Source organism: Staurois parvus, unplaced genomic scaffold (genome assembly GCF_062004578.1).
Source record: "Staurois parvus isolate SC_StPar_1 unplaced genomic scaffold, SC_StPar_1.0 ptg001090l, whole genome shotgun sequence".
Taxonomy (NCBI): domain Eukaryota; kingdom Metazoa; phylum Chordata; class Amphibia; order Anura; family Ranidae; genus Staurois; species Staurois parvus.
Window position 1 is genome coordinate 1,521,715 of NW_028318886.1, and position 21,849 is coordinate 1,543,563.

General features: G+C 47.3%; 2 protein-coding genes across 2 annotated transcripts in view; one reads left to right on the plus strand and one right to left on the minus strand.

The window, feature by feature from the left end:
• The window catches only part of SFTPC (surfactant protein C), a 34,748-nt gene extending 14,860 nt beyond the window's left edge, over nt 1–19,888 (minus strand). The window contains exon 1 of the mRNA XM_089658706.1: nt 19,667–19,888. Coding sequence (XP_089514832.1) covers nt 19,667–19,687 — 21 coding nt within the window. The 5' untranslated portion in view covers nt 19,688–19,888. The remainder of the gene's footprint in view (nt 1–19,666) is intronic.
• A 1,334-nt stretch (nt 19,889–21,222) lies between these two features.
• The window catches only part of REEP4 (receptor accessory protein 4), a 34,234-nt gene continuing 33,607 nt past the window's right edge, over nt 21,223–21,849 (plus strand). Inside the window, exon 1 of the mRNA XM_089658707.1 lies at nt 21,223–21,306. Within this exon, the coding sequence (XP_089514833.1) occupies nt 21,275–21,306 (32 nt within the window). The 5' untranslated portion in view covers nt 21,223–21,274. The remainder of the gene's footprint in view (nt 21,307–21,849) is intronic.

Here is a 21,849-nt window from a genome sequence, read left to right on the forward strand (position 1 = left end):
GTGCCGGTGTTTGTGCTTGTTTTTTTTTGACTGTTGTATGTGTTTGGCTGCTTTTGTATGTTCTGACTGCTTACCTGTTATGTTATTATGTTGTCTCGGGATTATCCTTTGTCATATGTATTGGGTTTCTTGCCTACGATAGTTTGATGTTTGGTTTTTGTTTTGGATCCCCTTTTCTGTATTATGTACCCTTATTCTTTGATTGTTTAGTTCGAACTCCTGTTATTATTTGTCTCTTCCTTGTTCTGTTTTTTTTGTTTGTGTTTCATAAATGCAAAACAAAGACCTTTTAAAAAAAAGAATGTTCCTCGAAGTAGATCCAGCGTCAATCCCGATGCCTGCCACCGCTGCTACCTGAAACAAGAAAAAGTAAAAAAAACCCTCTGCCCTCAACGCTGGCTCCCACCATCTGAAAGCTGTACCCGGGTGACAGTTCTTAAATAGGGTGATGATGTCACAAGGGGACACTGTCTCCATGACAAGGGCAGCATGTAGCCTGCCAAGACCCGGGGGGGGGGGGGGGTTGCTCGTTCATCCACCCCACATTGTTTTTTTTTTCTTTTTTCACTAAGAATGTAATTTAAAAAAAAAATGTCGGTCCTGCTGCTGCAGGTTTTATACATTGTACAGATGTGCAACTTTTCAGGTAGTTTAAGGGGACCCTCCAGGCATAATGTTTAAAGGTATTTTTCAATTTTTATTTGTTACTTTAAGCAGTGAAAAAGGACTGCCCCATTAAAAATGGTACTTTTTTAAATTTTTCTTCACTGATTCATTCAGGGCAGTACGCGAGTCCCCATACCCCTTTTATGCCCAATAACTTGCATATAAGCCTTCAAAATGGACTCTTTTGAATTTACAAGTTCGAGTCCCATAGACTTGCATTATGTTCGATGTTTGAGAACTTTCTTTAGGTTTGAATGTTCTACTGCAAACCGAACAAGAGGGTGTTCAGACCATCACTAATCAGGAGTATGTAACATAGCACAACATAAAGATTGCAGCGGTTAAGAATTTGTAACAGTTCCCCTTACCCTGCTGGTCAATGGAAGGGAAAAAAATGTCCAGGCATAGGTAGTCAGTGGGATTAAAAATGCCCAGCATCATTGTTCAGTAGAAGAAAAATTAAATGCCGCACTGTTAGTGGTCAGTGGAAGGAAAATGCCTGGTGTTGTTGGTGAGTGTGAGGAAAAGTGCCAAGCTTTATTGGTCAGTGAGAATAAAAATGTTCTGTCTCATTGGCCATGTGGAAGGAAAAAATGTCCCGATATTGTAAATTCTCTGGAGTCAATGACCCTTGCCTAAAGTGGTATTAACCTCCCTGGCAGTCTAACTAATCGATATTTTTGAATATCAAAGTGGTACATTGTTTTGCATGGAAATTTGTTGTTTTATATTGTAGGCCTGTAATTCTTAGGAATAACTCACTGAAATCTGTCCAAACAAGAGTCTAGTAAACATCCCGGGTATGATAAAGTTTCAAACACGAAATCATAAATTATAATATAATAAATAATTATAAAAAATAATAATATAATAATAAAAAATTTTATTCAATAATGTAATCAAACCAAAAACACTGAAATTTGAAATAGAGCGCCAAGTTTGCACATCACTGAGCTCAGTCACAGAACCGGTGCTGTCGACACTTTCAGTGTCTGATGACGAATTTCCCCATGAATCACTATCGATCAATTCTGTTTCTAGTGATTCTAGCTCACTATCGCTGTTTTCTAGCTGGTCTAAAACCGCTTTTGACCTAAAGGGACACTTTTTTGGATGCCATGAACGTTCTCAAATTTCCAGGCAGAAAGAACAGTAAAAGTGCAGGCAGGGCACAGGACAAAGCACTGGGGACAAAATTTAGGTGAAATGGTTTGATACAGCAATGGAATACTAACAGATTACAATGTATTGTGTGTATGTCATGTTTTTACTTTTTTTGAATCTCCCGCCGGTTCCACCCCCCTGTGTTGCGACGCTCGTAGGGAAAGGAACCCGGAATTTGGATGCCGCCATAGGTCAGAGGAAACAGCGGGAGGACATCGGGGGATCGCAGGTCAAAGTAAATTGCACTACAGTGTAATCCCGAGTGTGGCTTTTGGTACTGTAAATTAATCCTGAGCCACACTCTAGGAAGGTTAAACCCCAAGCCAATAATGTAGTATATTACAACAGCTTACTATTACATGTGGTGGCTGCATTAGTTTTATGGGGTTTTTTTTATTTTTTCCCCTCTGTTTTCACCTGGTGCCTACACTGTATATGCAGGAGCAACACAGACACCTTTGGACAGCAGCATTGTCAGTCTTGGGGGAGGGGAGTATTATATTTACTAGCAGATTTAGATACACTAAAGAAATTGAAACCAAACTCCAGCTAACACTTTTTAAGCAGTTACAGCAACGGTTTTGTTCTTTTTGGGAGGTTTTGCATAAATAAAAAAAATGTTAATTGTAAGCCTCCCTGTCACTGGTAAATGGTTGGTCTCAACCCTCTCACTTCTACATCGGCAGGACAGCCTGTTCTGTTGCAAAGCAACAAACTTTCTGGCTGGATTACCAGGTGAAAACAGAGGGGAAAAAGCAGGAAAACTAATGTAGTCACATCTAAGAATTGGTAAGCTGCAATATAATAAATATTTGCTTTTGGGCTAAATACTACTTTAACAAGGGGGATTAGACCCAAAACCAAAAATGTTATATATTTCAGCTTTCCAATCACTAGATGTGGTGGCTGCATTAGTTTACCTTTTTTAGGCTTTTTCCCCTCTGTTTTCACCTGGTGATCTGACCAGTAACACACCACCTGTATTAGGGCAATCCCACTGTATGAAGGAGCATAGGGGCACCTTTAGACAGCAGTATTGTTAGTCTGGGGGAAGGTAGTGTTAGATGCACTGGCAGATCTAAATAAACTAACAAATTGAAGCCAAACTCCAGCTAACACTTTATAAGCAGTTACAGCAAACAATTTTGTCTATTTGGCATAAAGGTTTTGCATAAATAAATAAGAATTTATCATTGTAATCACCCCTGCTAGTTTGAAATCGGTTGTCTCATCTCTGTGACTGATACATTCTGCTGGAGAGCTTGTTCCTTTGAAAGACAACAGACTCACTGGCAGGATCACTAGATGAAAATAAAAGAAAGAAAGCCTAAAGAAGAAAATGACTGCAGCCATCACAGCTAGGAACTGATAATATGCAACATATTAAATAGTAAAAAGAGTCAGCACAAAAAGGGCCCGTAGGTAGTTCGGTTGGCAAAGGTGCCAAATGTGGTTGTTCAAACGAACATCCAATTGCTTTATTTCACCAAATAAAACGTGTTTCATGGTTTTAAATTTCTGCTTCCTCAGTTCAAGGTGATAAAGTTGGTGTCTGTAAATAAAAAGTTGTCATAGAGTACAATAGGAACACAAATATGCAAAGGAGAAACGTGCAAATAATACAATGTAGCAGTCAGGAAGTTCCTCACATATGGACTGTATCAGAGACAGCATAAGATTGACATATAAATAATATAATAAATGAAGCAGTTAGTGAGTCTCTAAACTATATGAAACATGTCAGAGAAGTCATAAAATATATACAGTCAGGTCCATAAATATTGGGACATCGACACAATTCTAACATTTTTGGCTCTAGACACCACCACAATGGATTTGAAATGAAACGAACAAGATGTGCTTTAACTGCAGACTGTCAACTTTAATTTGAGGGTATTTACATCCAAATTAGGTGAACGGTGTAGGAATTACAACAGTTTGCATATGTGCCTCCCACTTGTTAAGGGACCAAAAGTAATGGGACAATTGGCTTCTCAGCTGTTCCATGGCCAGGTGTGTTATTCCCTCATTATCCCAATTACAATGAGCAGATAAAAGGTCCAGAGTTCATTTCAAGTGTGCTATTTGCATTTGGAATCTGTTGCTGTCAACTCTCAAGATGAGATCCAAAGAGCTGTCCCTATCAGTGAAGCAAGCCATCATTAGGCTGAAAAAACAAAACAAACCCATCAGAGAGATAGCAAAAACATTAGGCGTGGCCAAAACAACTGTTTGGAATATTCTTAAAAAGAAGGAACGCACCGGTGAGCTCAGCAACACCAAAAAAGACCCGGAAGACCACGGAAAACAACTGTGGTGGATGACCGAAGAATTCTTTCCCTGGTGAAGAAAACACCCTTCACAACAGTTGGCCAGATCAAGAACACTCTCCAGGAGGTAGGTGTATGTGTGTCAAAGTCAACAATCAAGAGAAGACTTCACCAGAGTGAATACAGAGGGTTCACCACAAGATGTAAACCACTGGTGAGCCTCAAAAACAGGAAGGCCAGATTAGAGTTTGCCAAATGACATCTAAAAAAGCCTTCACAGTTCTGGAACAACATCCTATGGACAGATGAGACCAAGATCAACTTGTACCAGAGTGATGGGAAGAGAAGAGTATGGAGAAGGAAAGGAACTGCTCATGATCCTAAGTATACCACCTCATCAGTGAAGCATGGTGGTGGTAGTGTCATAGCAGGATGAATTCTGAAGTGTTTCGGGCAATATTATCTGCTCATTATCAGTCAAATGCTTCAGAACTCATTGGACGCCGCTTCACAGTGCAGATGGACAATGACCCAAAGCATACTGCAAAAGCAACCAGAGTTTTTTAAGGGAAAGAAGTGGAATGTTATGCAATGGCCAAGTCAATCACCTGACCTGAATCCGTTTGAGCATGCATTTCACTTGCTGAAGACAAAACTGAAGGGAAAATGCCCCAAGAACAAGCAGGAACTGAAGACAGTTGCAGTAGAGGCCTGGCAGAGCATCACCAGGGATGAAACCCAGCGTCTGGTGATGTCTATGTGTTCCAGACTTCAGGTTGTAATTGACTGCAAAGGATTTGCAACTAAGTATTAAAAAGTGAAAGTTTGATTTATGATTATTATTCTGTCCCATTACTTTTGGTCCCTTAACAAGTGGGAGGCACATATGCAAACTGTTGTAATTCCTACACCGCTCACCTGATTTGGATGTAAATACCCTCAAATTAAAGCTGACAGTCTGCAGTTAAAGCACATCTTGTTCGTTTCATTTCAAATCCATTGTGGTGGTACATAGAGCCAAAAATGTTAGAATTGTGTTGATGTCCCAATATTTATGGACCTGACTGTATATATATATATATATACATATTATAATAAATGTAGCAATAAGAAGGTCTTCTAAAATATCCAGCCTATATAAGATGGCAAAAAATTATATATAAGAATAATATAATAAATGTAGCAGCAAGGAGGTTTTCAAAAATATCAAGCATATCAAAGATAGTATAATACAGGGGTATTGAATTAAAATTCAAGGAGGTCCAGTCACTAAAATTTTCTTTTGGCCAAGGTCCAAATAGGGTGTGCCCCCTTACATTAGGTATCGCCATCAGAGTGCAACTTTACATAATGTATTCCCATCACATCAGGTGTGCCCATCAGAGTGCTCCTTTACATCACTTGTCCCCATCAGAGTACCCCTTTACATCAGGTATCCCCAACACATTGCCACCTTACATCAGGTATTCCCCATCAGAGTGCCCCCTTACACTCAAAGTACCCCTTTCTATCATATTTCCCGATCAGAGTGCCCCTATCCATCACATGTGCCCATCATAGTACCCCTTTCCACAGTATTTGCTCATTTGTGCCTCCTTAATATAAAATGGGCCCGTCAGAGTGCCCCTTAACATAAAATAAGGGGCATGCTGATGGGCACATTTTATGTTAAGGGGCACGCTGATGGGCACATTTATATTAAGGTGCACTGTGATGGGCACATTTATATTAAGGTGCACTCTGATGGGCACATTTTATGTTAGGGGCACTCTAATGAGCACATTTTATGTTAAGGGACACTCTGCTGAATACATTTTAAGTTAAGGGGCACTCTGATGGGCACATTCTATGTTGTGCCCATCAGAGTGCACCTTAACATTAAATTTGCCCATCAGAGCGCCCCTTAACATAAAATAAGGGGCATGCTGATGGGCACATTTTATATTAAGGGGATCTCTGATGGGCACATTTATATTAAGGGGCACTCTGATGGACACATGTTATGTTAAGGGGCGCTCTGATGGGCACATTCTATGTTGTACTCATCAGAGTGTCCCTTAACATTCAATGTGTGCCCCTGTAAGACTACACCCTACCTTGAGAGCAGACAGGAGTTGTGCCGGGATCCTTGCTGGATGCTTGTGTACAGTCAGGAAGCGGGAGCCGGAGAGACAATCAGCTGGAAGGGGCGGGGGCGCACACATGATGTCATGTTACCATGACAACCACCCTACTCAGTGGCGGATCTTTCATTGCAGGCTTGCGGTCCGGGTGGCAGTACTGCTGGGGCTGTTCGCGGACCGCGGTCCACCATTTAGTGACCACTGGTATAATATAATCCACAGTATATGGGTTCAGTGTTGGGACCCTTACCTTTTAATATATTTATAAACGATATAGGATCTGAGATTAAAAATCCCTTTTCAGTCTTTGCAGATGACACCAAGCTGTGCAGTGGAATAACGTCCTTACAGGATGTCTTCAATTTACAAGCCGACCTCAATGCTTTGTTTAATTGGGCAACTATGTGGCAAATGAGGTTTAATGTTGATAAATGTAAGGTAATGCACTTGGGGGCTAAGAATATGCATGTATCATACATACTAGGGGAGTACAACTGGGGGAGTCAATGGTGGAGAAGGATCTGGGAGTTCTGGTAGATCACAAGCTTAATAATGGCATGCAATGCCAAGCTACGGTTTCTAAAGCGAGCAAAATCCTCCCTTGTATTAAAAGAGGTATAGACTCCAGAGAGAGAGATATCATAGTACCACTGTACAAATTAGTAAGACCTCATCTGGAATATGCAGTTCAATGCTGGGCACCAAGTCACAAAAGAACATTGGGGAACTGGAGAAAATGCAGAGAAGGGCAACTAAACTGATACAAGGCATGGAGGAGCTCAGCTATGAGGAAAGATTAGAGGAACTGAAGGTATTCTCTCTTGAGAAGAGGAGATGAAGGGGGGATATGAACAACATGTATAAATACATCAGTGGTGCATATAGTGAACTCGGTGTAGAGCTATTCACCCTGAGGTCATCACAGAGGACAAGGGGGCACTCTATATCTGGAGGAAAAAGAAATTTAATCTCCAAACACGGAAAGGTTTCTTCACAGTGAGAGCTCTGAAAATGTGGAATAGACTCCCTCAAGAGTTGGTTCTGGCCAGCTCAGTGGATTGCCTCAAAAAATCCTGGATTCTTTCTTAAATATTCTTAAGAATATAACTGGATACTAACATTTATAGGTAAAGTTGATCCAGGGAATATCCGATTGCCTCTCGGGGGGATCAGGAAGGAATTTTTTTTCCCAGCAGGTGCAAATTGGATCGTGCTTTACTGGTTTTTTTTTTTCCTTCCTCTGGATCAACTGTGGGTATAGGATTATAACTTTTTTTTTTTCTATGGTTGAACTGGATGGACTTTTGTCTTTTTTTCAGCCAGACTAACTATGTAACTATGTATAAATAATCTAATAGATGTAGTTGTAAGGAGGTCTCCAAAATATTGAACATATCAGGAATGCCATATGAAAAAATAATTTTTTGGTAGATGTATCAAATGAATATTATATAGTTTTGCTTTTGGGTTTAACCAGTTGCCGACCGCAGATAGCCGAATGACGGCTACACTGCAGCCGGCCAGTTCTGGGAGGGCGTCATATGCCGTCCTCCCAGAACGCGCTCTCCTGCATCCTACGGACACAGCTGATCATGTGATGTGGTAAAAGGCCAATCACAGCGGTCTTTTACCACATGATCAGCCTTGTCCAATGACACGCTGATCACAGGGAAATGAAATTGCCGGTTCTTGGCTGCACTTTCCTCACGCTGTCAAATCGTGAGGAAAGTACTGCCGAGAACTGGCAGCTGTTAGAGCAGGGATTGGCACCGATCATCAGGGCACTGATGATCAGTGCCCTGATGATCGGTGCCCAGCAGTGCCACCCACCAGTTCTGCCCACTTGTGTCCAGCAGTGCACCCACCTGTGCCCACCAGTGCCACCCAGCAGTGCACCCACCTGTGCCCACCAGTGCCACCCAGCAGTGCACCCACCTGGGCCCAGCAGTGCCCACCAGTGCCACCCAGAAGTGCCACCTACCTGTGCCCAGCAGTGCCACCCACCTGTGCCCACCCACCTGTGCCCACCAGTGCCACCCACCAGTGCCCATCAGTGCAGCCCAGCAGTGCTGCCAGTCAGTGCCACCAGTCAGTGCCCAGAGGTTGTGCCAGTCAGTGCCCAGCTTTTGCTCCAGTCAATGCCTAACAGTGCCGCCAGTCAATACCTAGCAGTGCGGCCAGTCAGTGCCCAGCAGTGATGCCAGTCAGTGCCACCTATCAGTGCCGTCTTATCAGTACCCATCATCAGTGTCCCCTATCAGTGCCACCTCATTAGTGCTACCTATCAGTGCTGCCTATCAGTGCCCATCAGTGCTGCCTATCAGTGCTCATTGGTGCTGCCTATCAGTGCCCATCAGTGCTGCCTCATCAACGCACATCAGTGAAGGAGAAAAATTACCTGTTTGCAAAATTTTATAATAGAAACAAAGAAACTTTTTTTTTCCACATTTTTTGCATTTTTTTTGTGTATAGCGCAAAAAGTAAAACACCCAGCGGCGAGTAAATACCACCAAAAGAAAGCTCTATTTATGAGAAAAAAATGATAAAAATTTCATATGGGTACAATTTTGCATAACCGCGCAATTGTCAATCAAAGTGCGACAGCGCTGAAAGCTGAAAATTGGCCTGGTAAAGAAGGAGGTATACTGTAAGTGCCCGGTAGGCAAGTGGTTAATACCACTTTAAAGGAATTCTATTACATAGTTACATAATTAGTCAAGTTGAAAAAAAGACACAAGTTCATGTAGTTCAGCCACTAGTAAAAAAAAAGTATGTACAGTATTTGGAAGTTAATTCAGTTTTCTCCAGACATAAAGAGTGCCCGTTTGTCTTTTGTAACGACTGTAAGTGAATAACTGCACTGCAAGTTCAATTTATGGACGACTTATGTATTTGTACATGTTGATCATATTCCCTATAATTTGCTCTTCTCAAAAGAGAATAAATTCAGTTCCTCTAATCTTTCTTCATAGCTGAGCTCCTCCATGCCTCTTATCAGTTTGGTTGCCCTTCTCTGTATTTTCTCCAGTTCTCCGATATCCTTTTTGTAAACTGGTGTTCAAAACTGAACTACAAATTCCAGATGAGGTCTTACTAATGATTGTACTGAGAAAAAAAATTGGCAACTTAGCATTGCATGCTATTATTAAGTCTATGATCTACCACAGTGGTCTCCAAACTGCGGCCCTGGGGACGTATGCGGCCTTTTGCTTGCCTTTGTTTGGCCCTTGGGCCTTTCACTGATATGAACCACTATTCTGCCAACTGACACCAACAATGGGGCACCATTTCTCCCACTGACACCAATAATGGGGCACTTTTCCACCCAATAATACCAACAATGGGGCACTATTCCTCCCCCACATACCAAATGTGGTGATGCTTATATCTACTAATGCCAGGAAAATTTCCACTGCCGCAGTCCACAGTCTGACCCCCTCAAAAGTCTGAAGTACAATAAACTAGCCCTTTATTTAGAAAGTTTGGAGACCCCTGATCTACCAGAACACCCAGGTCTTTGACTGCCCCAGCTGTTTTCCTCCTAGAATATCCTAAACGTTTTTATACGTACCTTGGTCAACAAGTAGCTAACCACTACTCTCTGAATACAGTCTTATAGCCAGTTTTCTATCCATTTACAAACTGAATTTTCTAAGCCTATAGACTTTACCGTACACATTTTCTGGGTGTTAGGAATATGTTCTTGCAAAGTCCAAGTATACTATATCAACAACCACTCCTTTGTCAATATTTTTGCTTACCTCCTCATAAAAAAGAAATCAGATTTGTTGACAGCTTTGCTCTTTCATCAATCCATGCTGATTCTTATAATATTATTTTCTATCAAAAATTCTTCAGTATCTTCCAGACTAAAGAGGTTAAACTAACCAGTCTGTAGTGCTTCCCCCATAAGGGCCACTGAGAATATGACAGGTTCTTTCCCAAATTAGCGCAGAGGTAGCCAGGCACACAACAGCAGTCCATTCACTCCAGCTGTTCCCCTGAAGTTTATTTGCTGGTAGAACTTGAAAACAGTGGAAGACAATGGAGCATGGGACATTCCAAAATGTTGGGCACTGTTAGCAGAGGACACCTCTCGCTCAGTAATAGCAGCGCAAGTAATAGATAGACTGGAACATTTTATGTATTCACAGCTGGGTATCGTGAAATAGGTATTGCCACGGGTAGAGGCAGACTGGAACAGTGTTTTAGCACAGATAGAGGTAGACTGAAATAGTCTATATCTCTTCATGGTTGGGGACCATGAAGTAGGTTTTAGCACAGGTAGAAGCAGACTGGGACAGTTTATACATCTACGGCTGAGGACCATGAAGTAGGTCTTAGCACAGGTAGAGGCAGACTGACTGTAACGGTCTATATGTTTACGGCTGAGGACCATGAAGTAGGTTTTAGCATAGGTAGAGGTAGACTGGAAGAGTCTATATGTCAGGAATGGACTGGCCAGCAATAGTGGGACTCACCTGCCTTTTGAGCTGCAGTACCAGGGCTGGCCAGCGGGTGCTCCCAGCATTCAGAGACTCAACCTTGCAGCCAGTCAAACACCTGGAACTAATTATACTGGTGTATTTAAGGGACATTCAGACCTGCAGACTCTGCCTTGGTGTTGTGTTTTTCCTGGGCCCTGTATCTTGTTCCTGCATCCTGCTCATGCTCCTGTTCCTGTCTTGTTGCTGACCCGGCTTGATTCTGACCTCTGCTGACTTCTCCTGTTCTGATCCCTGGCTTGTGACCCCGACCATTCTCTGCCTGACCCCCTGTACCTACCTGCCTGCTAGTTGCTGTACCCTGCTCGTGACCTGACTATTCTCCGCTTGCTCCCCCTGTACCTACCTGCCCGATTGATATTGACCCGGCCTGCCTGACGACGCTTGCATTGTATGTACTGTTATCTGTGGGTGGTTTGGTTTGGTTCGTTTGCACTGTGTTATGTTTTAGTATTGCACTGCGTTTATGTTTGTATTGTTAGTGTTAATAAATTGTTTATAACTTATCTGAAGTCTGCGTTTCCCTGCGTCAGTCACACACCTCTGGTCATACCCGGGAGCCCTGACATTACACCAAGGCCAATCCTGACCAGAAGTGGCTGCACAGGGAAGCCATCTTGGTTTGTTGATGGGAAGGATGGATCTGGATGAGGTTGCGTATTTATATCTGCTAGTGTTTGATGACAGGGAGTATGCTTATCAAACTCTGAAGGAGTATACCCGGGATGAACTGCTAGAATGTATACGGCTCGCTCATGTTCTAGTAGATCAGGGCACAGAGTTCTCTGAGGTGCAGCCATTGATTGAGGTTTTTGCTGAGTTGGTTTCATCTGGTACCCCCGAATGCAGGGATGAATTTTTGCCACCATTTAGTGCAGACCAGGTAGAGTCCCTGGTATGGTTATTAGAGGATGATGTGGGTTACTTTCTGGAGCGTTATTCCACATGTTCACCACAGGTACTAAGAGATTGTATAAACGCAGTGCAGTCTTTGGTCAGACAGGCTTTGTGTAAGCTCAGCTTTGTTCAACCCATACTGCAGACATGGACAGATTTGTTACACCCAGCCTCAGTCAGCTTACAAAGACCCAGTCCCGCTTCTAATCTATCTCCTCAAAGCTCTACTCCTGTATTCCCAACAGCTCCTCCAGTTACAGCCCAGTATACTTGGCTATCTACCGCATGTCAGTACCCTGTTCCCACTCGCTGCACCTATCCTGCCTTTAACCCTGTAAAGAAGCCCTCTGTAGCGACTGTTCCTTCCCCTGTTCCATCCTCCAGCTCTTCTCTGTCTCCAGCTGCTCCATTCATTTGCAGACCTGCGTTTACTTGCAGTGCCCCAGTAGTTAAAACCAGAAAAAAGCGAAAATTCTTTCCAACCAGTACCATCCTGCCAGTATCCAAACCGGTGAGCCTACCGTCTGAGAACCTGCCTTCCGTGGTTCAGCCTGATGCCTCTCTTCAGCCTAATGCCTCTACTCAGCCTGAAGCCTCTACTCAGCCTGAAGCCTCTACTCAGCCTGAAGCCTCTACTCAGCCTGAAGCCTCTACTCAGCCGGATGCCTCTCTTCAGCCTGATGCCTCTCTTCAGCCTGAAGCCTCTACTCAGCTTGAAGCCTCTACTCAGCCTGAAGCCTCTACTCAGCCTGAAGCCTCTACTCAGCCGGATGCCTCTACTCAGCCGGATGCTTCTACCCAGCATAATGAACTGATCCAGCCTGATGATCCTATTAGGCCAGTTGACTCGATGCCCGCTGTTGATCCAGATGATCCGGTACCTGATCCGGTGCCCGCTGTCGTGCCAATTGACTCAGAGCCCGCTGTCGTACCTGGTGACTCGGTGCCCACTGCCTTGCCAGATGACGTGGTGCCCGCTGGCGAGCCAAATGACCTGATGCCTGGTGACCCAGTGCCCGCTGTCATACCTGGTGACCCGATGCCCGCTGTCGAGCCAGACGACTTGGTGCCCGCTGTTCCGCCAGTTGACTCGATGCCCGCTGTTCCGCCAGTTGACTCGATGCCCGCTGTTCCGCCAGACGACTCGGTGCCCGCAGTCTTGCCAGACGACTCGGTGCCCGCAGTCTTGCCAGGTGACTCAGTGCCCGCAGTCTTGCAAGACGACTCGGTGCCCGCAGTTCCGCCAGTTGACTCGATGCCCGCTGTTCCGCCAGTTGACTCGGTGCCCGCAGTCTTGCCAGACGACTCGGTGCCCGCAGTCTTGCCAGACGACTCGGTGCCCGCAGTCTTGCCAGACGACTCAGTGCCCGCAGTCTTGCCAGACGACTCGGTGCCCGCAGTTCCGCCAGTTGACTCGATGCTCGCTGTTCCGCCAGTTGACTCGGTGCCCGCAGTCTTGCCAGACGACTCGGTGCCCGCAGTCTTGCCAGACGACTCGGTGCCCGCAGTCTTGCCAGACGACTCGGTGCCCGCTGTTCCGCCAGACGACTCGGTGCCCGCAGTCTTGCCAGGCGACTCGGTGCCCGCAGTCTTGCCAGACGACTCGGTGCCCGCAGTCTTGCCAGACGACTCGGTGCCCGCAGTCCTGCCAGACGACTCGGTGCCCGCAGTCTTGCCAGACGACTCGAAGCCCGCTGCTCCGCCAGTTGGCTCGGTGCCCGCAGTCTTGCCAGTTGACTCGGAGCCCACTGTCGTGCCTGGTGACTCGGTGCCCGCCGCTCCGCCTGGGGGCCCGAGACCTGTCGCTCCGCCTGGGGGTCCGGCACCCGCCGCTCCGCCTGGGGGTCCGGCGCCCGCCGCTCCGCCTGGGGGCCCGGCGCCCGCCGCTCCGCCTGGGGGTCCGGGGCCCGTCGCTCCGCCTGGGGGCCCGGCGCCCGCCGCCCCGCCTGGGGGCCCGATGCCTGTCGCCCCGCCTGGGGGCCCGATGCCTGTCGCCCCGCCGGGGGGCCCGATGCCTGTCGCCCCGCCTGGGGGCCCGATGCCTGTCGCCCCTCCTGGGGGCCCGATGCCTGTCGCCCCTCCTGGGGGCCCGGCGCCCCGCTTGGGGGCCCGATGCCTGTCGCCCCGCCTGGGGGCCCGATGCCTGTCGCCCTGCCTGGGGGCCCGGTGCCTGCTGCTTCACCTGGTAATCTCCCGATGTCCCTCTGCCCGGAGTTCACCCGATGTGCCTCTGCCCGGAGTCCAGCCCGATGTGCCTCTGCCCGGAGTCCAGCCCGATGTGCCTCTGCCCGGAGTCCAGCCCGATGTGCCTCTGCCCGGAGTCCAGCCCGATGTGCCTCTGCCCGGTGTGCCCCTGCCTGGAGTCCTGCCCGGTGTGCCAGTCTTTGATATCCCGCCAGTTACCAGACCCGGGCGGTGGAAATTTTTGCCCAGCTAGGACTGTTTGGAGCGTCCTGAGGCCGCTCCTTGAGGGGGGGGTACTGTCAGGAATGGACTGGCCAGCAATAGTGGGACTCACCTGCCTTTTGAGCTGCAGTACCAGGGCTGGCCAGCGGGTGCTCCCAGCAATCAGACACTCAACCTTGCAGCCAGTCAAACACCTGGAACTAATTATACTGGTGTATTTAAGGGACATTCAGACCTGCAGACTCTGCCTTGGTGTTGTGTTTTTCCTGGGCCCTGTATCTTGTTCCTGCATCCTGCTCCTGTTCCTGTTCCTGTCTTGTTGCTGACCCGGCTTGATTCTGACCTCTGCTGACTTCTCCTGTTCTGATCCCTGGCTTGTGACCCCGACCATTCTCTGCCTGACCACCTGTACCTACCTGCCTGTTAGTTGCTGTACCCTGCTCGTGACCTGACTATTCTCCGCTTGCTCCCCCTGTACCTACCTGCCCGATTGATATTGACCCGGCCTGCCTGACGACGCTTGCACTGTATGTACTGTTATCTGTGGGTGGTTTGGTTTGGTTCGTTTGCACTGTGTTATGTTTTAGTATTGCACTGCGTTTATGTTTGTATTGTTAGTGTTAATAAATTGTTTATAACTTATCTGAAGTCTGCGTTTCCCTGCGTCAGTCACACACCTCTGGTCATACCCGGGAGCCCTGACACTATATCTATATGGCTGAGGACCATGAAGTAGGTTTTAGCTCAAGTAGAGGCAGACTGGCTGTAACAGTCTATATGTTCATGGCTGAGGACCATGAAGTAGGTTATAGCACAGATAGAGGTAGACTGGAATAGTCTATATCTTCATGGTTGGGGACCATGAAGTAGATTTTAGCTCAGGAAGAGGCAGACTGTAACGGTCTACATGCTCATGGCTGAGGACCATGAAGTAGGTTTTAGCACAGGTAGAGGTAGAATGGAAGAGTCTATATCTACATGGCTGTGGACCATGAAATAGGTTTTAGCACAAGTAGAGGCAGACTGGAACAGTCTATATGTTCAAAGCTGAGGACCATGAAGTAGGTTTAAGCACAGGTAGAGACAGCCTGGAATAGTCTATATGTTCATGGCTGAGAACCATGAAGTAGGTTTTAGCACAGGTAGAGACAGACTGACTGTAACAGTCTATATGTTCACAGCTGAGGACCATTGTAAGGGATTTCCGGCAAGAAGAATCATGATCAGGAACATGCATGCGTGAAAGAGATCCCGTGGAAGAATCGACGGTTGTGCGCAGGCGTGCAGGAATGCGCAATTGCGCACATGCACACACACGTGCACACTCACGGCGACGATTGGCACCAGACGGGCTATTTAAGCAGGGCCTCTGCTCAGGTTCAGTGCTGACTGGTCTTCAGCTCCCCCTCCGTGTCCTGCTTGTTCCTGTACGATTCCTTTGTTGCTGACCCGGCTTGTTCCTGACCCAACTCTGATTACTCTCCTGCTCCTGGTTCCTGACTTCGGCTCTGCTCCTGACTTTGGCTTTTCCTTCTGATTCTGTACCGCGCTGCCCGATTTTTGATGACCCCGGTTATCCTATGACCCTGCTCCTGTCCTGTGTCCTGGCTACCTACCTTGCTCTGCTGCACATTGGGCACTACACAGAACCTGCTCTGTCTGCTATTACGGTGCTCAAATCAGAAGATACTCTAGCTACCAAGGTCACCACCTGCAAAAGCCGCAAGCAACAACCACTGGCGCTCTTGTCCCCCTGGTCCCTAGACTCCCTCTGTTCCAACCTCAGCAGGGTCGGGGCTAGTGACACAAGTGAGGCCGACCTCGTCAATTCAGTCTCCCATCAGGTACGTGACAACCATAAAGTAAGTTTTAGCATAGGTAGAGGTAGACTGGAATAGTCTATATCTTCATAGTTGGGGACCATGAAGTAGCTTTTAGCTCAGGTAGAGGCAGACTGTAATGGTCTATATGCTCACAGCTGACTGACTGTAACGGTCTATATGTTTACGGCTGAGGACCATGAAGTAGGTTTTAGCATAGGCAGAGGTAGACTGGAAGCGTCTATATCTACATGGCTGTGGACCATGAAGTAGGTTTTAGCACAAGTAGAGGCAGACTGGAACAGTCTATATGTTCACAGCTGAGGACCATGAAGTAGGTTTTAGCATAGATAGAGGCAGACTGACTGTAACAGTCTATATGTTCATGGCTGAGGACCATGAAGTAGGTTTTAGCACTTTGTATCCCCTTGATAAAGTCACGTGACTAGTGAAAAAACGCATCAGAGAGGAGTGTGCAGATGACGTCACGACGTTACCATTCATCGGGATAGCGGCCTGCAGTACTCTACAAACCGCTCTTGAAACTGCATTAGAGTATAATGTGAGGTCACACTGCGTGAGGTGAGCAGATATATGGTGGAGGATGTATTTGCATGGGAATTGATGACAGATGCACATATTTCCGTTACCCAAAGGAGGGTTCACTGAATGAACACTTTATTGATTGAACTTGATTTTTGATTTTTTAATTTTATATATTTTTATTTTTTGTGTGGTTACTATATATATATATATATATATATATATTTCCATTTCAATATTAATATATTTTTCTACTACTATTTTTCTTCTAATAATTATTGATTTATTTTTTCACTTTGTTTTTTGGTAATGGTTTGTACCATTGGTTTATGTAGCGCAGCATTTTTGCATTTCACTTTTAGGTTTTAGCACAGGTAGAGGAAGACTGGAACAGTCTATATGTTCATGGCCAGGGACCATGAAGTAGGTTTTAGCACAGGTGGAGGAAGACTGGAACAGTCTATATCAGCGGTTCTCAACCTGGGGGTCGCGACCCCTTTGGGGGTCGAATGACCATTTCCCAGGGGTCGCCTAAGACCATCGGAAAACACATATTTCCGATGGTCTTAGGAACCGAGACGCCGCTCCTGTCTCCGGCAATGTGTGGGCGGGATGATATGCTGCCCCTGTCACCGCCTCCTCGCCGCTGATTGGCCACCGGAACTGTAGCTCAGGAGAGGCACACAGGCGGCCAATCACCGGCGAGAAGGTGGAGCTTGGAGAGGAGGAGCCGAGCGGCAGCGCGCGGAGATCGAAGAAGATCGAGGGAGCTGCAGGAACGAGTGAAGAGAGAGGCCAGAGAAGGAAGACAGCTGACAGGTAAGTGCATGTTTTGCTGCTGCAGCCAGGTATGCAGGCTGTAGATGGGAGAGGGAGAGAGCGAGCCCAGGCTGGAGCAGGAGTCAGCAAGGTAAGTATCATTGGTGTTAGTGGGAGGGATAGTGCCCCATCATTTGTGTCACTAATACCAACGATGGGGCACTATTCCTCCCCCCACTGACACCAACGATGGGGCACTATTCCTCCCCCCACTGACACCAACGATGGGGCACTATTCCTCCCCCCACTGACACCAACGATGGGGCACTATTCCTCCCCCCACTGACACCAACGATGGGGCACTATTCCTCCCCCCACTGACACCAACGATGGGGCACTATTCCTCCCCCCACTGACACCAACGATGGGGCACTATTCCTCCCCCCACTGACACCCACAATGGGGCACTATTCCTCCCACTGACACCCACAATGGGGCACTATTCCTCCCACTGACACCAATGATGGGGCACTATTCCTCCCACTGACGCCAATGATGGGGCACTATTCTTCCCACTGACACCAATGATGGGGCACTATTCCTCCCACTGATACCAATGATGGGGCACTATTCCTCCCACTGACACCAATGATGGGGCACTATTCCTCCCACTGACACCAGTGATGGGGCACTATTCCTCCCACTGACACCAGTGATGGGGCACTATTCCTCCCACTGACACTAGTGATGGGGCACTATTCCTCCCACTGACACCAATGATGGAGCACTATTCCTCCCACTGACACCAATGATGGAGCACTATTCCTCCCACTGACACCAATGATGGGGCACTATTCCTCCCACTGATACTAATGATGGGGCACTATTCCTCCCACTGACACCAATGATGGGGCACTATTCCTCCCACTGACACCAATGATGGGGCACTATTTCTCCCACTGATACCAATGATGGGGCACTATTCCTCCCACTGACACCAATGATGGGGCACTATTCCTCCCACTGACACCAATGATGGGGCACTATTCCTCCCACTGACGCCAATGATGGGGCACTATTCCTCCCACTGACGCCAATGATGGGGCACTATTCCTCCCACTGACGCCAATGATGGGGCACTATTCCTCCCACTGACGCCAATGATGGGGCACTATTCCTCCCACTGACGCCAATGATGGGACACTATTCCTCCCACTGACGCCAATGATGGGACACTATTCCTCCCACTGACGCCAATGATGGGACACTATTCCTCCCACTGACGCCAATGATGGGACACTATTCCTCCCACTGACGCCAATGATGGGACACTATTCCTCCCACTGACGCCAATGATGGGGCACTATTCCTCCCACTGACGCCAATGATGGGACACTATTCCTCCCACTGACGCCAATGATTGGGCACTATTCCTCCCACTGACGCCAATGATTGGGCACTATTCCTCCCACTGACACCAATGATGGAACACTATTGCTCCCACTGACACCAATGATGGGGCACTATTCCTCCCACTGACACCAATGATGGGACACTATTCCTCCCACTGACACCAATGATGGGACACTATTCCTCCCACTGATACCAATGATGGGACACTATTCCTCCCACTGACACCAATGATGGGACACTATTCCTCCCACTGATACCAACGATGGGACACTATTCATCCCACTGACATCAGTGATGGGGCGCTAGTCCTCCCACTGCAAAATTACAGTTATGAAGTAGCAACGAAAATAATTTTATGGTTGGGGGTCACCACAACATGTGGAACTGTATTAAGGGGCCGCGGCATTAGAAAGGTTGAGAACCACTGGTCTATATGTTCATGGCCAGGGACCATGAAGCAGGTTTTAGCACAGGTAGAGGAAGACTCGAAGTCTACATGTTCATGGCCAGGGACCATGTGTAAAAGTCACGAACGAGGAAAGCAACCCCAACACCAGCTTTTGCCACAATAGAATTTTACTTAAATGTGGCAAATAAACACAACCACAAATGCTGGGAACATACAATAAATTTACATACACCCAGCCCAAAGGCTGAGACCCTTGTACTGCACAGCACGGCGCCTTCTGATGGATGAAGGTAGAAAGTGAAGTAATTTACCTACTGGCGGGCACAAATAAGCTGCCACACCTTACCTGCTATTACCCTAAAAGAGGAAGAATCAGTGTATGGTATGGGCTAGTCTGCGGTGCAGCACAACAGCTTACAATCTTACACAAATCTACAGTCTTCCCCCTCCCATAACTGGTCCTGTAGCACGTGCCTGAGTATTCCTTCTGAGCAAAACGCCAGTCTGGCTTGAGTTTGTAGGATTTTATCAGCTCTTCAATGTGAAATGTCCCTTTAAGTTGTGGAGTCCTTCCAATGATCAGTAACAACACTTGTGGCCTGACACAAACAGAGACCCTAACTAACTAACTATAGGCCTGGACTCAGTCTCAAGGCGCCAACACTGAAATGAGATGCGTGCACGATCTTACCGTCCCGGGTCTGCTTTTCATCCGCTGGTGCCTCTGAACAGAACAAATGTCTCTCCAAGCATGCGGTCTTGCCGTATATGTTGCTTAGTTCCTTTGCTCTCATCAGCATTCCTGGCAGCAATCTCATCAGCTTCACTTAGCTGCAGCTCTGGTTACGGAGGGATGCTTTCACACCTGGATGTCATCAGATTCTTAGCTCACAGGGCCCCTTATTCACCATGCTCCAAAAACATGGCTGCTCTCTCTCTCTCTGTGAAAAACTCCACCTCTTCATGAATATAGAAATATCTATGCAGTCAGAGGCTGTGTTAGGAAAACAGTGGCATCTTGTGGCTAAACTGCAGAATGTCAGTCAAAACATTTAATTTACTCCACACAAGCAGAATTCAAACAATGAGAGCTGTTTCCCCATCTCACTCATGAAGTAGGTTTTAGCACAGGTGGAGGAAGACTGGAACAGTCTACATGTTCATGGCCAGGGACCATGAAGCAGGTGCAGTCTCTTGTAAAGTAGTCCAGAGGGCTCCAAGGGCAAGACCCCCCCCCCCATTTCAGCTCACAAAAAATGCAGCATGTTCTACTTTTCTCTCTGGAACTAGAACGCACTAGAAATGACCGTACTGGTGTGAACTATGCCATTGAAAGCCATGTAACCTACTAGCAATGCGGTTTTGATGCAGAAAAAAAATGCACTGGATTGCGTGTCGTGTGAACTGGCCCTTTATGTTCACTGAATTCTTTTGCAACCCCAGCTATTACCTTGTAAAATTAGCGGTGACATCATCACTATACTGTACATAGCTTGGGCAAACAGCAGAGCTATGGGAGGGACCCACTCAGTGGCGGACTGACAACTCATGGGGCCCCTGGGCAATAGGGGATCATGGGGCCCCTGTGTCCTTGCCCAAACTCAAAAAAGCCTATGAAAAAGGTACCAGGGGCATCTCATGGGGCCCCCTACTGACCCCGGGCCCTTGGGCAGTGCCTGAGTTTCCAAATGGTAAGTGCAGACCTGGACCCACTACAGGCTGCCTGCTGAAAACAACATGACTTATAATTAAACATTTATTTATCCTGCAAATCAGTGTTCAAGCCAGAGGCAGCCAGGCACCTAGCATCTTCAGACAATGACATGCGCAGTGGCAGACTGACCATTTGGAAACTCGGGCACTACCTGGGGGCACGGGGTCAGTAGGGGGCCCCATGAGATGCCCCTGGTACCTTTTTCATAGGCTTTTTTGAGTTTGTGCAAGGACACAGGGGCCCCATGATCCCCTATTGCCGGGGGCCCCATGAGTTGTCAGTTCGCCCCTGGACATGAGTTTGGCAGGAGACGGTTATCAATAAATTCAGGAGTACTCAGCTGCGGGACACTGACAGACAACGTGCTATTATCAGCTCCGATTGCCGATCACCAACTGTCACTTTATTAATGAGTAAACCACGATGCGTTTCCATAGAGACCGCCCCCCTCCTCCCGGAAGGCGTGACCTGCCCGCCGCTCATTGGCTGCGAGCTATTTTCTTCCAAGTTTGAGCGGTTATGGCCCCGCCCCACGGAAGCGGAAGTAGTCCTGGTTGGTGAGGGATCCAGTGAGGAGCTGAGAGGATGGTGTCCTGGATGATCTCCCGGGCTGTGGTGTGAGTATCGATCCCTCTGTACACTGGAGGAGGGACTACAAGGCCCAGCATCCACTCCTCCCCCTGTGTTTGAGCTGAGACTTGTATTTCCTCTACACTCAGAGAACAATGAGGGGAAGGAGCCCTGTGTGTGTCCATGACCCTCCCCGAGGGATGTGTGTCCATGACCCTCCCCGAGGGATGTGTGTCCATGACCCTCCCCGAGGGATGTGTGTCCTCCTACAGCTGCTTCATTGTATGTCTGTATAAAGAGGACCTGTCATGGCAGTGAGCCTCAGCGTTCCCCAGTCAGCCCTGTATTCCCCTGGAGTGAAGGAGAGCCAGGTTTTGTGGCTGGGCTGATCCCTGTGTCTGTATGAAATGAGAAATGTGCTGCCTGACCTGTCACATGCTTTGTGCTGATATGTATGCAGCACATGCAGATTTTTGCATGTTGTTTAGGTACATCCCAATAAACTGCACCAAGGAAGTGCAAGCATCCCTTTTTTTTTTTTTTGCTGTACCAGAACAGATGATTACTGTTCTGTGCATTTTGGCGCTGGT